General features: G+C 45.8%; 1 protein-coding gene across 12 annotated transcripts in view; it reads left to right on the forward strand.

Annotated features, from left to right (window-relative positions):
- LRRC20 (leucine rich repeat containing 20) overlaps positions 1 to 13,078 on the forward strand; it is a 103,434-nt gene that overhangs the window by 59,605 nt on the left and 30,751 nt on the right. For all 12 annotated transcript variants that reach the window (XM_027840707.1, XM_027840697.1, XM_027840703.1 and 9 more), the window contains one exon: positions 9,117 to 9,284. In XM_027840707.1, coding sequence (XP_027696508.1) covers positions 9,117 to 9,284 — 168 coding nt within the window. The remainder of the gene's footprint in view (positions 1 to 9,116; positions 9,285 to 13,078) is intronic.

Raw genomic sequence — 13,078 nt, forward strand, 5'->3', positions numbered from 1 at the left:
TCCAGCCTCAGACACATAACACTTAGTGGCTGTGTGACCCTGGGCAAGTTCCTTAACCCCATTGCCTAGCCAAAAAACAATTAAAAATTTTTTTAATTCGTAGAAAATGGTTTAAATGCTAAGCAAAGGAGTTTGTATTTTATCCTAAAGTCAGTGGGGAGCTATTAAAGATTCTAGAGTACTGAAATGACAGGGCCAGAACTGTGTTTTTGGGAAGATCCATTTGGCACCTCTGTGCACAGCATGTATTGGAGTCTGGATACGAGGTGATCGGTTAGGAGACTACTGTAGCCTTCCGGGGGAATGGGGATGAGGTCTCAGGCTCGAATGGTCGTAAGTGAGCAGAGAAAAGGGATGGACGGGGGAGGTGATGAGAAAGAAGAATTGAAAAGAGCAGTAGGTGAGAGTGAAGAGTCCGGGATGACCTCTAGATTGGGAACCTTAGGAACTGGGAGAATGATGGTGTCTTTGACAGAAATATGGAAACAATGAGGTACAGGTTTAGGGAGAAAATAATGAGTTTTCAGTCAAATCAATCAGTAAACATTTATTTAGCACCTACTATGTGCCAAGCAGGGCAACTAGGTGGCATAATGGATAGATCACTGGACCTGGAGTCAGGAAGACCTGAGTTCAAATTTGGCCTCAGACACTAGCTCTGTGATCCTGGGCAAGTCACTTAACCCTGTTTGACTTGGTTTTCTCATCTGTAAAATGAGCTGGAGAAGGAAATGGCAAACCACTCCAATATCTTTGTCAAGAAAACCCCAAATGGGGTCATGAAGAATTGGACACCTAAAACAACTGAACAACAACAATGTGCCAGGCCCTGTGCTAAACTCTTTTAGCAATACAAAAATAAGGAAAAGACAGTCCCTGCCCTCAAGGAGCTTACAATCTAATGGGGAGATGACAACAAACATATATACAAAGCAAACTATATAGAGCATAAATAGAAAATAATTAACAGAGAGAAGGCTGGGGAAGGCTTCCTATAGAAGGTGGGATTTTAGTTGGGACTTAAAAGAAGCCAGGGAGATCAGCAATCATAGAGGAGGAGGGAGAGTGTTCCAAGCATGGGGGATGGCCTAAGAAATTACCTGGAGCCAAGAGATGGAGGGTCTTGTTTGATCAGTAGCCAGGAGGCCAGTGTCACTGCATCAAAGGGTACATGTCAGGGAGTAATATATAAGAAGCCTGGAAAGGTAGGAGGGGGCTAGGTGATGAAGGACTTTGAATGCCAAATAGAGCATTGTATGTTTGCTCTTGTAGGCAACAGGGAGCCACTGCAGTTATTGAGTAGAGGGGGTGACACAGTCGGACCTGTGCTTTAGGAAAGTTACTTTATCAGCCGAATCGAGGGTGGTTTGGAGTGGAGAGAGACTTGAAGCAAGCAGAACAACCAGCAGCTATTGAAATAGTCCAAGTGTGAAGTGATGAGAGTCTGTACCAAGGTCGGGGCTGTGTCAGAAGAGAGAAAGGGGCATGAAAGTGAAATCAACAGGCCCTGGCACCAGCTTGGATATGGGCGGGAGTGAGAGATAGTGAGGAGTCCAGGATGACTTTCTAGGTTCTGAGCCTGAGGAGTAGGAGGACGGAGTTGTCCTCTGCGGTAATAAGAAAGGTAGAAGGGAGGAAGGTTGAGAGGGAAAGCCACTTTGGATATGTTGAGTTTGAGATTCTTATGGAACATTCAGGTGGAAATGTCTTTTTTTTTCTTTCTTTCTTTTTTTTTTCTGGCTAGGCAGTGGAGCTAAGTGACTTGCCCAGGGTCACACAGCTAGTAAATGTTATGTGTCTGAGGCCGGATTTGAACTCAGGTCCTCCTGACTCCAAGGCCAGAGCTCTATCCACTGCGCCACCTAGCTGCCCCTGGAAATGTGTAACAGGTGGTTGGAGATGGCAAGACTGGAACTCAGGAGAGAGACGAGAGCTGAGTTTGTAGATTTGAAAGGGAATATATCAATCCAACTCTAACATTTTGCAATTCTGTGAAATACTAAAGAGAGGGATGTTTTTAATTTAATGTTCTTTAGTTTCAAAAGGGATGTGGTACTGGAGCTCAGAAAGAGGTGAAGTCTGTTCATGTAGGTTTAAGATTCGGGAGCCATCCACATAGGATAAGGGTTGAAGCCATGGAAGCCGAAGAGCCCATGAGGGAGAGGGTGGAAAGAGAAGAAGAGGGAGCCCAAGTTGGAGCATGCCCAGGGGATGAGACCTGGGTGGTGATCGTGCATGTACATCTGAAAAGCAAGAAGATGGTCACAATAGAGGAATGGTACAGACGCTCCAGGAGGGAGCATTAAGGAGAGTGTGGGCAGCAACGTTAGACCCTGCAGAGTGAGCATCCAGAATGAGGCAGGAAAAGGGCCGCTGGCTTTAGTCCTGATGACAATCGCTCACATTTCTATTGCGCTTAAAGCTTGCCAAGTGCTCTACATATGTTATCTCATAAAGAGATTGATCTGACCTTGGAGAGAGCAGTTTCAGTCAGGTGGATGAAGAGAAGCCAGATTAGCAAGAGGTTACAAAATGAATGGGAGGTGAGAAGGTGAAGGCATTGAGTGTGTGGGTACCTTTCTCTAGTACATCGTGGAAGAAAGGAGAAGTATTGGGGGCAGTTTGATGGAATGGTCGGGTCAGATGTGGGTTTTTTTTTTAAGGATGGGGTGATCTAGGCATGTTTGAAGGCAACAGAAAGAATGTATAAGGAGAGAGAGAGAAAAGAGATGAGCAAAGGGGCCAGCTTACAGACAAGATTGGAGGGGAAGGAACGGCATCAAAGACATGAACAGAGGGTTTGGCACAGAGAAGATCCTCCTCCGTTTTAAGATTAGAGCAAAGGAAGCGAGGGTAGAAGATGATTCTGTGCTGATGGGATGTGTGGCCTTGGAGGAAAGAAGGAGCTTGTAATGGAGGGCCTGAACTTTTTCAGGGAAGTATGAGGTCCTCTGCTGAGGGTGGGCGGTGGTGGTGTGGATGGCTTGAGAAGGACTGAACAGTTGCCGTGAAGAGTGCAGTCGGGAGTCCCTCAGGGGGACCTGTAAGAGGCTGTCGCTGGGGTCCCATTGTGATTGAACAGTATACAGTTGTAGCAGATCCATTTGGCTGTGTTTTGTGACTTCCTCCAGGACTGCTCAGCAGCACAGGATTGGAGCTGAGAAGGCAGATTGGAATCTTGGCTCTGCAAGCTACTAACTCTGTGACCTTGAGCAAGTCACTTCTCTCAGAGCCTCAGTTTCCTAATCCGTAAAATGGAGAAGAATCCTTATGCATTCCTTAGCTCTGAGATTGTAAAAACCAAATTACTTTTGATTTATTGGCTTGTGTACATGTTATTTCCTTCGAGTAGAATGGAAGCTCCCCGACGGCAGGAACTGTTTCATTTTTGAGTTCATCTCACCAGTCTCTGGCACAGTGTCTGGCACATGACGTGATGAATCGAGCCAAAATGAGATTGTGGTTCCAGAATGGCTTGAATACAAAAAGCTTACACAGAAAAGTACACAGTTGTTGTTTGTTCTTCATGTGGTGGGCAGGAGGGAGCCGTTACAGATTTCTAAGCAGGATAATGAGTGACATGCTGAAAGCAGTGTTGGGAGATGATACTGACAGTGACACAGGATGGATCCTCATGGGCGGGGGGACACCAGGGAGGAAGCTGTCACAGTAAGAGAGTCATGAGGTTTTTCTTGAAGTGGAAATTAAAAACCTGAATGCAGTTGGAACCAGTGGAGGTTAGGGACATTACAGAACTTTCCTGTGTGCTGCTTCTTACTTTGGTTAATTTACAGTTTTGAGTAAAGAGGAGGGCTGCCCTTAAGAATGATGGACTGCTGCCAGACAGATTGTGGAGCCACTAATGCCAGGCACCATCCCGGGCTCTTCTGTCGTGGCTGGTGTGTGTAATAGGCAGAGTCCTAGGCTTGGAGTCAGATATAACTAGCTGTGTGACCCAAGGGAAATCGCTTACCTTTTTTCAGTCCCCATTTCCTCATCTGTGAAATGGGTATGATAACAACATAGGGCTTTTGTGGGGATCAGATGAAATAATGTCTGTTCACTTTATTGGTGGATGGAACGCCATCGTATCTGAGCCTTAAGAGAGTGTTCATGGCCAACTCCTGTGCAGGTGGATGGGTCCAGTGAGTCCTAGGGAGTTGCTTGAAGCAAAGGTTAACTGACTATCAGGATTATATGACTTAGCTAGTGCCTGCCATCTGGGCGATTTCGTGACTCCAAGTCCACATGGATTTTATCAGTCCGATTTTAGAGATGAAAGTTAAGCAATGTGCCCTGGGTTACACAGCTGTGAGGGGAGAGCCAGCATTCCAACCCACGCCCCTCCTGCTTCTAAATCTGACAGTCTTTGCACTCTACCAAGCAGCCTCTTGGCAGCAAAGACCCTCACCCCCTAAAAATCATACTATGGATTAAAGGAAGCAGATAGGCACAGCTAAATGGCATCCAGGCCACCAGAAATAAAGCTGGGCCATCTGAGTATTCAAATCCTGCCTCACACTTACTTGGCATGTGACTCTGAGCAAGTCACTTAACCTTCTATCTACCTCAGTTTCCTCATTTATAAAATGAGAAAAGCCCCTACCTCTCAGGGTTGTTGTGAGATCTAATGGGATAAGATTTGTAAAATGCTTAGGTGCTTAGCACAGTGTCTAGGCACATAGTAATAAATACATAAATGTTAGATGTCATTATTGTTATCATCTTCATCACCATATCGCTTTCCTATTCAGTAAATGCCACTGGCCCCTTCTTACCTCCAGGACCAAATAAAGAATCCTCTGTTTGGTTTTCTTATTTTTTTAAATTTAAAAAATTTTTTTAAAAATTAATTTATTTTGATTTATCAATAATCTCTTCCGTATGCTTTTGAGTTTAAAATTTTTCTCCCCACCACCCTCCCCAAGATGGCGCATAATCTGATATAGGCTATACATTTACATTCATATTAAATATATTTTCACATTAGTGACGTTGTAAGTAGAAATTAAAACCAGTAGGAGGAACCATCAGAAAGAGGAACAAAACTCAACAGAAGAGAAAAAAAATAACAATTCAGCTTCCATAGTTTTCTTTGGGTGTGGATAACATTTTCCATCACAAGGCCTCTGGAGATGTCTTAGATCCTTGTATTGCCAGGAAGGGTTAAGTTTATCAATATTAGTCATCATACAACGTGGCTGTTATTGTGTCCAACGTTCTCTTGGTTCTGCTCACTTCACTGAGCATCAGTCCATACAAGTCTTTCCAGGCTTTTCTGAAGTCAGCCTGTTCATCATTTCTTATAACACAGTAGTATTCCACCACATTCATATACCACAACTTGTTCAGCCATTCCCCAATTGATAGGCATCCTCTCAATTTCCAATTCTTTGCCACCACAAAAAGAGCTGCTATGAATATTTTTGTACATGTAGGTCCTTTTCCCATTTGTGTGATCTCTTTGGGATACAGCCCTCAAAGTGTGTTTGGTTTTCTTTAAAGCCTTCGTCAGTCTTCTTACACCTTCGTACTCTGTATGCTCTGCTCTCCATTGACTCTTCAGATACTGTAATCCTTCTGTAAACTCCAAGCTTTTTCACTGATTGTGTTCCGTGTCTGCAGTGTTCTCCCTCCTCTTCTTTGCCACCTAGATTCCCTGGCCTCCTTCAAGTCCCACCTTCTGGAAAAAGCCTTTCCCAGTCCTCCTTAATCTTAAAGCCTTCCCTAATGAGATTACCCCCCAATTTATTCGGCATATATTTTGTTTGTCCATAGTTTTTTGCATGTTGTCTCGCCCATTAGACCGTGAGCTCCTTGAGGGCAGTGGCAGTTTTTGCCTTTCTTTGTATCCCTAGGGCTTAGCACAGTGCCTGGCACACAGTAGGCACTTAATAAATGCTGGAAGGCTGACTGTGATTAGGGCAGAGGGCAGCAAGATAATCACCTCCTGAATTTTGGACACTCGGCTTCCCTTAATGAGACCTAAATTATGTAAATGTCTTTGACTGCCATATTTCACTGTTAAGGATCCCCACCATGTTGGCCAGGATGATGAATTTTTTGGCCATGGCAGCTCTTCAAAGAGTATCTAGAGGAAGGTTGTGATTTGTCTTTGGGGAGTGAATGCCCACACTGACTAAATTATAGGCCCATGAGTTATTAAGAAGTCACACTGACTCCTATTGTCCTTACAATCTACTAAAGCCTTTGTGTTTTGCGTGTGTTGATTATACCACGGACTAAATAGGTTATAGCCACCTGGTCCTGGAAACCAGTGCTCAAGACAACACAAAAGAGCAGAATAAAGCCCATTCATCTGATTATCTCTGTGGCCTCAGACAGTTACTTAAAGTGGCTTGACCTTAGTTTATTTCTGTGAAGATGAGTGGGGTGACGCCTTCATGACCTCACCTGAAGGTATTCTGCTTGTTGAGGAGAACGCTCTGGGGATGTTAGCTCCCTTCAAATGTTTGAAAGACTGGCACTTGGAAGAGCAGTTTGACTTGTCCTGCTCGGCCTTGGAGAGCAGAATTAGGAGGAGGAGGAAGAGGTAAAGGCTACAATAAAGAGAATTGAGGCTTGAGGTAAAGAAAGTCTTGTAAACTTTTTGAGTGGAAATGAACTCCTGTGGCTGTGCATGCACTCCATCACTGGAGGTTTGAAGCTGAGGCTGGTGGCTCTGCTGAAGAGAGCCTTGTGCCAGTAGAGGTTGGACTCTATGGACTGTTAGGTCCCTTCCTCCTCTCAGATTCTGTGTGTTACAAGGGAGGAACACAGGAGCCAAACCAAGGTGGAAGAGGCTGAGGTCAGGACCCTGGACAGCTCAGCAGGCCCTCTCCTGGTGCCCCATGGATGGCAGTGTGCTGACCTTTGATTTGGGCTCTCTTTTCCTGTGGTAACTGTACTTCTGGCCCACCCTCATCCATCTTAGAACTCCCTGACATTTAAGGGCCTGGGCATTGTTATTATGGGCTCTGTTCCTCTTGGGGAGCTTCTGCTTTGTGGCCATGTCAGATGGCAGGGCCCCAGCTTCTGACCTGACTGGAAGGTTGGTGGGAGGTGCTTCCATGCTCTACAGGATTAGGCCCAAGGTGGATGCTATCCTGGGCTGTCGAGGATGGTCTTACCTTCTTCCTCTGAGTGCTTCTTCATTAGACAGGGGGTTTCAATGGAAGGAGCTCATGACATGGGTCAGAAGATCTGGTTGTCTCACCTCTGACCCTAGCTGTGTGACTTTAGGCAAGTTACTTCAGTGAGGTTCTCTGAGCCCAAGTTTCTTCATCTGAAAAAATGAGGATAATAGCAGCAGCTCCCGTTTATATGGCACTTTAAGGTTTACAAAACTCTTTAACCCACAACAGCCTTTGAGGTGGGTGCTGTCATTAACCCTGAGCACAGTGTTCAGTGACCTGTCCAAGGTCACACAGCTCATAAAAATCTGAACTGTGATTCAATCCTACATCTTCCCAGCTCCAAGTCAAGTACTTAATCCATTATGGTGTGCTGATAACACTTGTACTATAAAAGGCATTGTGATAAGGTACCCTTGAAACCTGGAAGTCTGCATTCAAATCCTCCATGTGCTACTTATTAGTTTTGTGACCCCTGGCAAGTCACCTAACCTGAGCCTCATTGTCTTCATCTGTAGAATGGGGATCATTTTAATCTCACCATTGACTCCACAGCTCTCTTTTGGGGAAATTGCTGTAGGAACCAGGTCTTAGGAGGGACTTTCTCTCTAGTTGAACTCAAGGACCAGGTCACACAGACATCTTTTATGTTCCCAGATGGGGCTTAGCACAAAACTGAGCGGGGCCTCGGTACCCAGGAAGGGCTTATCTGTGGCCCAAAGTTGGCCCTCCTAGTGTGGGGAGCTGAAGTGCTGGGGGTCTGCTAATCACATGGCCTCCAGATGTTTCCCCCACATCTGTCCTCAAGGCACTTAATGAATCTATGAGTTTGTCTTAGAGGACCTGGGAATAGAACCATAGGCCTATTGTTTGAGAAATAAAAAGGAAAAGGGGAGATATTGGGAAATGTTAAAGCAAAAGATAGAAACCAAAGTTTATTTTTAGAGAAGAACTAGAAGGGGCCTTAGAGACTGTCTAGTCCAGCCCCTAACTTTACAGATGAGGGTCACATAGAGGTCAGTGTTAGTGGCAGAGCTGTGTCTTCATAAATCCTGACCATATTAAGCTTCTCAGGAGTGCCAGTGTTCTCTGATCAAATGATACTTTGGGAGATTCCACTTAAAGTATAGACTAGTATATTTTAGAAACATTTTCATTAGAAATAATTTCATTAATTCCTTGGGATGAGAAGGAATGGTTGGCTTTTAACCGTCACTGTGGGAAGGAGTGTTCACCTTGATGATCCATTGACATTTTAAAGCAAAACCCACTAAAAGAATACTGATTTGTGTTCAGCCCTCATTTGTAAGGTCTTTTAGATTGTAAAGTCCTTGAGGGTAGGGACTGTTTTTGCCTCTCTTTTTTATCTCTAGTGCTTAGCACAGTGCCTGGTACCTAGTAGTAGGTACTTAACAAGTGTTTATTGATTATTTTTAAAATGAGAAGAGCTGGTGCTGTCCAGGATGAGCTCTGAACTCCAGAGAAACATGAGTTGCTGGGAGCAGCTGCCTGGTTTTGTTGATACATGATTCTGGTCCTCACCAGTAGAGGGAGGACGAGGTGGTATAGGCCAGGGTGGCTGGGTAGTCACAGGATTTAGAGGTGGAAGGAACCTTGGAGGTCAATTTAGTCTAACTCCCTCATTTTACAAATAAGGAAACTGAGGTTAAGTGACTTGTCCAAAGTGACACAAATGGGATTTGAACGGAAGTCCTTAGACAGATAGTTAACAGAGGTCTCATAGGCAGTGAGATCCATAGTGGGGAAGTAACTTACCCAAAGATACAGTGGTAGTAAGTAGACAGAATTTGAAACCAGGTCAGCTCCCTCTTAATTCTGTGCTCTTACCCCTACACTCCCTCAAACCTTAGGAATTTCACTTCTTAGTATCTAGGAAAAACTACAAGAGGTGTGGTAAGCTCTAAGCAACTCTTTTTCCATTCTCCTATATCTTATCAACTCTTTGTTTTCACATCATCACAGAACTCTACCTGGAGGGAAACGCCTTGTACAAGCTCCCTGATGAAGTTAGCTCCCTACATCTCCTCAAGATAATTAATCTGTCCCGGAATCAGTTCCGAGACTTCCCAGAGAAGCTCACTGCCCTGCCAGCCCTTGAGACCATCAACCTAGAAGAGAATTTGATTGTGGGTAAGTTATCCCCGAGACCACTCTGTGAGAGCAGAAGTCTCAGCATGGGAGTGATACCAGGGCTGTCCTTCAGGCCCTTGCCAGGTGGTGCTGCCTCCCTGATTGTGCCTGCCGACCCTGGAGGCAGAGAGTGTGCTTGGATCTGAACCTTCTGGCCTCCCTGTCCTCTGCCCCAGATGACCTGGCCCAGCCCTTTTGTCACTCTCTCCCCACTGGCCCAGGGATTGTGCAAAGCTGTGGGGCTTGTTTCATTCCTCATACATATATCCCCACTGCCTTGTCCAGAGCCTGGCACGTGGTGGGCACTAAATACGTGCTTGTTGATCAATTCTTTCTTGTTGCCTACTCCTTTGTTCTTTTCTGTCCATGCTTTTAATAACAGCATTTCTCAGGTCTATAGAGCTTTGAAATGGACCAAGTACATTCCCTGGAACAGCCCTGTGAGGTGAGGGATATAAAGATTAGCACTCCCATTTTAGGGATGGGGACACTGAGGATCAGGGAGGTAATCTCAGGGGGCCCCCTCAGTTGTCCTGAGGTGTTTTAAGGACTCTGACGTGGAGGAATCATTACCCTTGTCCTGCTTGTCCTCAGAGGGCAGACCTAGGAGCAGTGGCTGAAAGTCCTTAGAGGCAGATTTGGGTACAATACTAGGAACAACTTCCTAATCACTAAAGTGTCCCAAAGTACCATGGCCTGCCTTGGATGGCAGCGGCTGCTCTCTCCGCAGAGGTCTTCAGCAGACCAAGAGGGTGACTGGTCTAGGCCATCATGGCAGAGATTCTTTTGCGGCTGCTGTGGAGGTCCTTTCCAGCCTTCAGATTTTGTATTCTGTGGGCCTTCTCAAGGTCATGCAGGTAGGAAGGGTCAGAGCCAGTTTTCAAACCCAGGTCTGCATTCTTGCCAAGCGGCCTCTTTAGTTGTCTCAGCTCCCTCTTTAAATCAAACTAGAAATACCTCTTCCCATGCTCCCCCTCAATCCACCCCCACCAACAAGACCCCAGGGACCCTGGAGATGGGGAAAGCAGAGGGAGGGAGTTGGAAGACGATGAGGGGCGAGCCTCCTGGAGCAGAGTTGAGAATCCCCCAGGAATTTGGGCATGAACTATTGCTGTTATTATTGGTCTAGAACCAAAAGGACCCTCAGAGGCGCAGCTCGATGAGGATGCTGAGGCCCGGAGAGGGGAAGGGACTTGGCCCAGGTTACAGTAGGGGCAGATCTGGGATTGGAAGTAGGACCCCTAGACTCCAGCCCTCTTTCCACTGCACCACACAGCCTCCAAACAGCATCGTAAAGCCCTCTGCCAGCCTTGAAGCACTGCGTTTTCTTGTTGTTGTTACTGTTGCTCTGGGGATTAGGGGGATCGAGAAATAATTAAGGCCTTGTGCCTGCCTTCATGGAGCTTGTAACTGGCAACCATTACTAAGTTCGTTCTTAGAAAGACAAGCAAAATTAGGCTGCATGTGAGTGTTTATTTCTCTCAAAGCTTGCAGAACATGCGTGTGGAGATGTGCATGGGAGCTCATTGTGCAAGTGAGCCCAAGAATGGATACACAAAGTCACCCTTGTATCTTCGGAGCATTCCCTCTCACCCCTCCCTCCCTGGCTTAGGATGCCTGTGTCAGTCACAATTATAGTCCCCATATGTGTTAACCATGATATGAGAAAGGAATTTCTTAAGTGAATAGATTGTAAATACAATAAGATAGGAGAATGTCAAAGTGTCAATTGAAATTATGGATCCAGGATGTCTGTGTTTCTTCTACCATTAATATGACATAATATAAAATAAGAAAAGTCCCATTATTCAAGACAGTGTCTGGTTCAAGGCGCCTTGTCCTCGGTAGTCATAAACAGAAGAGCTGTCCTGGTCAGCCTCATCCGGCCTTGTAGTTAGTTGCTGACACAGGAAGGGGCATTTTGAGTTCACTCAGAGAGCAAAGCACAGCATGTCTGTTAGGCCAGAGCATGCAAAGCATTATGGTAGGTTAAGCTCAGAGTGGGCCCAAATGTCTCTCCTGATTGGCCAATCCAGGTTTTAGGCCTTTCTCAAGTGTAGGGGGTTCAAAATGGTTTGGAGAGGAGTTTACATAACCTAGGTAAGGGAGGTAGATGCTAAGAGGTAGAGCGCTCTAATACCAAACTGAATATAAGTATATAAGAGAATCTGGACTTGGTGGCCAGAAGGCATGAACCATTTCTGGAGAGACAGGAATCAGCCATAGTCTTGGACCATCCCCAGGCACTTCTGCCATTGTTCTGTCTAGCCTCTCTCCTACCACAGGACACTGAAATTTCTTTACTTGGTCCCCATGTCATATTGGTGGGTGGTAACAGAAGGGTCTGATAGAGAGGGTAAGTGCGTCCTCCTCGCTGATTCACCCTCTGATTCTAACAGGAGAAAAGTCTTTTCTAGTAAAGAGAGTCAGAGGAAGGGGACAGAAGCCCCTTCTAGTCCAACCTCCATGCAGCTGCCAACGTGATCTTGAAGCTGAGATCTGACCATGTCATCCCCAACCCCCCATAAATTCCAGACTTCCTATCACTTTTAGAACCAAATACAAAATTCTCTGTTTGGCATTCAAAGCTCTTCATAACCTGGTTGACCCTCCCACCTTCCCAGTCTTCTCACACCTTACATCCCACTTCCTTCTATAATCCAGTGACACTGGTGCCCCCTCCCCCCATTTTCCACGGCCAGCCCCAATGCCTGCAATGCTGTCCCTCTTCATTGCACCATCTGGCTTCCTTCCAGTCCTACCTTCTGTAGGTGTCATCCTTTTCTGATTTCCCTTCATTCTAATACTGTTGAGGTTTAGGGGTGCTGGGACCCTGAAATTCAAGGGCAAGTGATGCAGGTCCTTCCTAGAGTGAATTAGACCCAAGCCTTCTTTTAAAGGTAAAGTTTGTTAGAATACCGGGTGGGGTGGGCGAGATTGACTTTTAAGGAATCTGAGCCATTTAATGGGGGCAAGATAGACACTTATATACAGTAGTCAAGGAGTGGCCAATGGCTGGGAAGACTGGGAGGTGATAGAGAAGGACTGAGACAGGCTGAGTGCCCCAGGTGAACACCAGGGACCTGGGCCATGTGGGAAAGTCCAGGGGTGTTTTCTTTTTGGGGTCCAGGTCCAAAGATGTGGTCTTTTCCTTTTAGGGGTTCAGATCCCATCCCCATCAGTACCTTCTCTCCAGCTGATCCTGCATAGACCTTGTTTTCAGGTTGTGCCCCTATCAGTCTGTGAGGGCAGTACTGGTTTTTGCCTCTTTTTGTATCCCCAGTGTTTAGCACAGTGCCTGGCACATAGTAGGTGCTTCATAAATATTTATCCACTGACTGACAAGCTTTAGAATAAAATCCTAGAGTGATTGAACTGGAAGGGAGCTTAGAGATCATTTAGGTTGGAGTGTCCAACACAAGGCCCTTATAAGGGCTGCATGTGGTTCCAGCACTCCTGAGTGCAGCTGAACCAGATTAAATTGTAAATGAGAAACACTTAACAAAAAATAAAAATAAAAAATACAACAGAACCTAGATAATGTCACTGCTAGGTTTTTAAGTCACTGTGTTGCCTGAAGGGGCCTTCTTGTGAGGTTTGGTGCCCCCTCCAGTTGACCTTCCCATTGCTCCAGGCCAACCCCTTGGTTTACCAATGAGAACCAGAGGCTCAGGAAGGGAAAGTGATTTGCCCAGAGTGGAACAGTGCAAGACTGAGCTGGAACTAGAGCCCAGGGCTCCTGCATCCTCCATCCAGGGCTCCCGCATCCTCGTTTCCCCAGGCAGGCTCCAGAG

This window comes from Vombatus ursinus, unplaced genomic scaffold (genome assembly GCF_900497805.2).
Source record: "Vombatus ursinus unplaced genomic scaffold, bare-nosed wombat genome assembly UNPS02014847.1, whole genome shotgun sequence".
In the NCBI taxonomy this organism is placed as follows: domain Eukaryota; kingdom Metazoa; phylum Chordata; class Mammalia; order Diprotodontia; family Vombatidae; genus Vombatus; species Vombatus ursinus.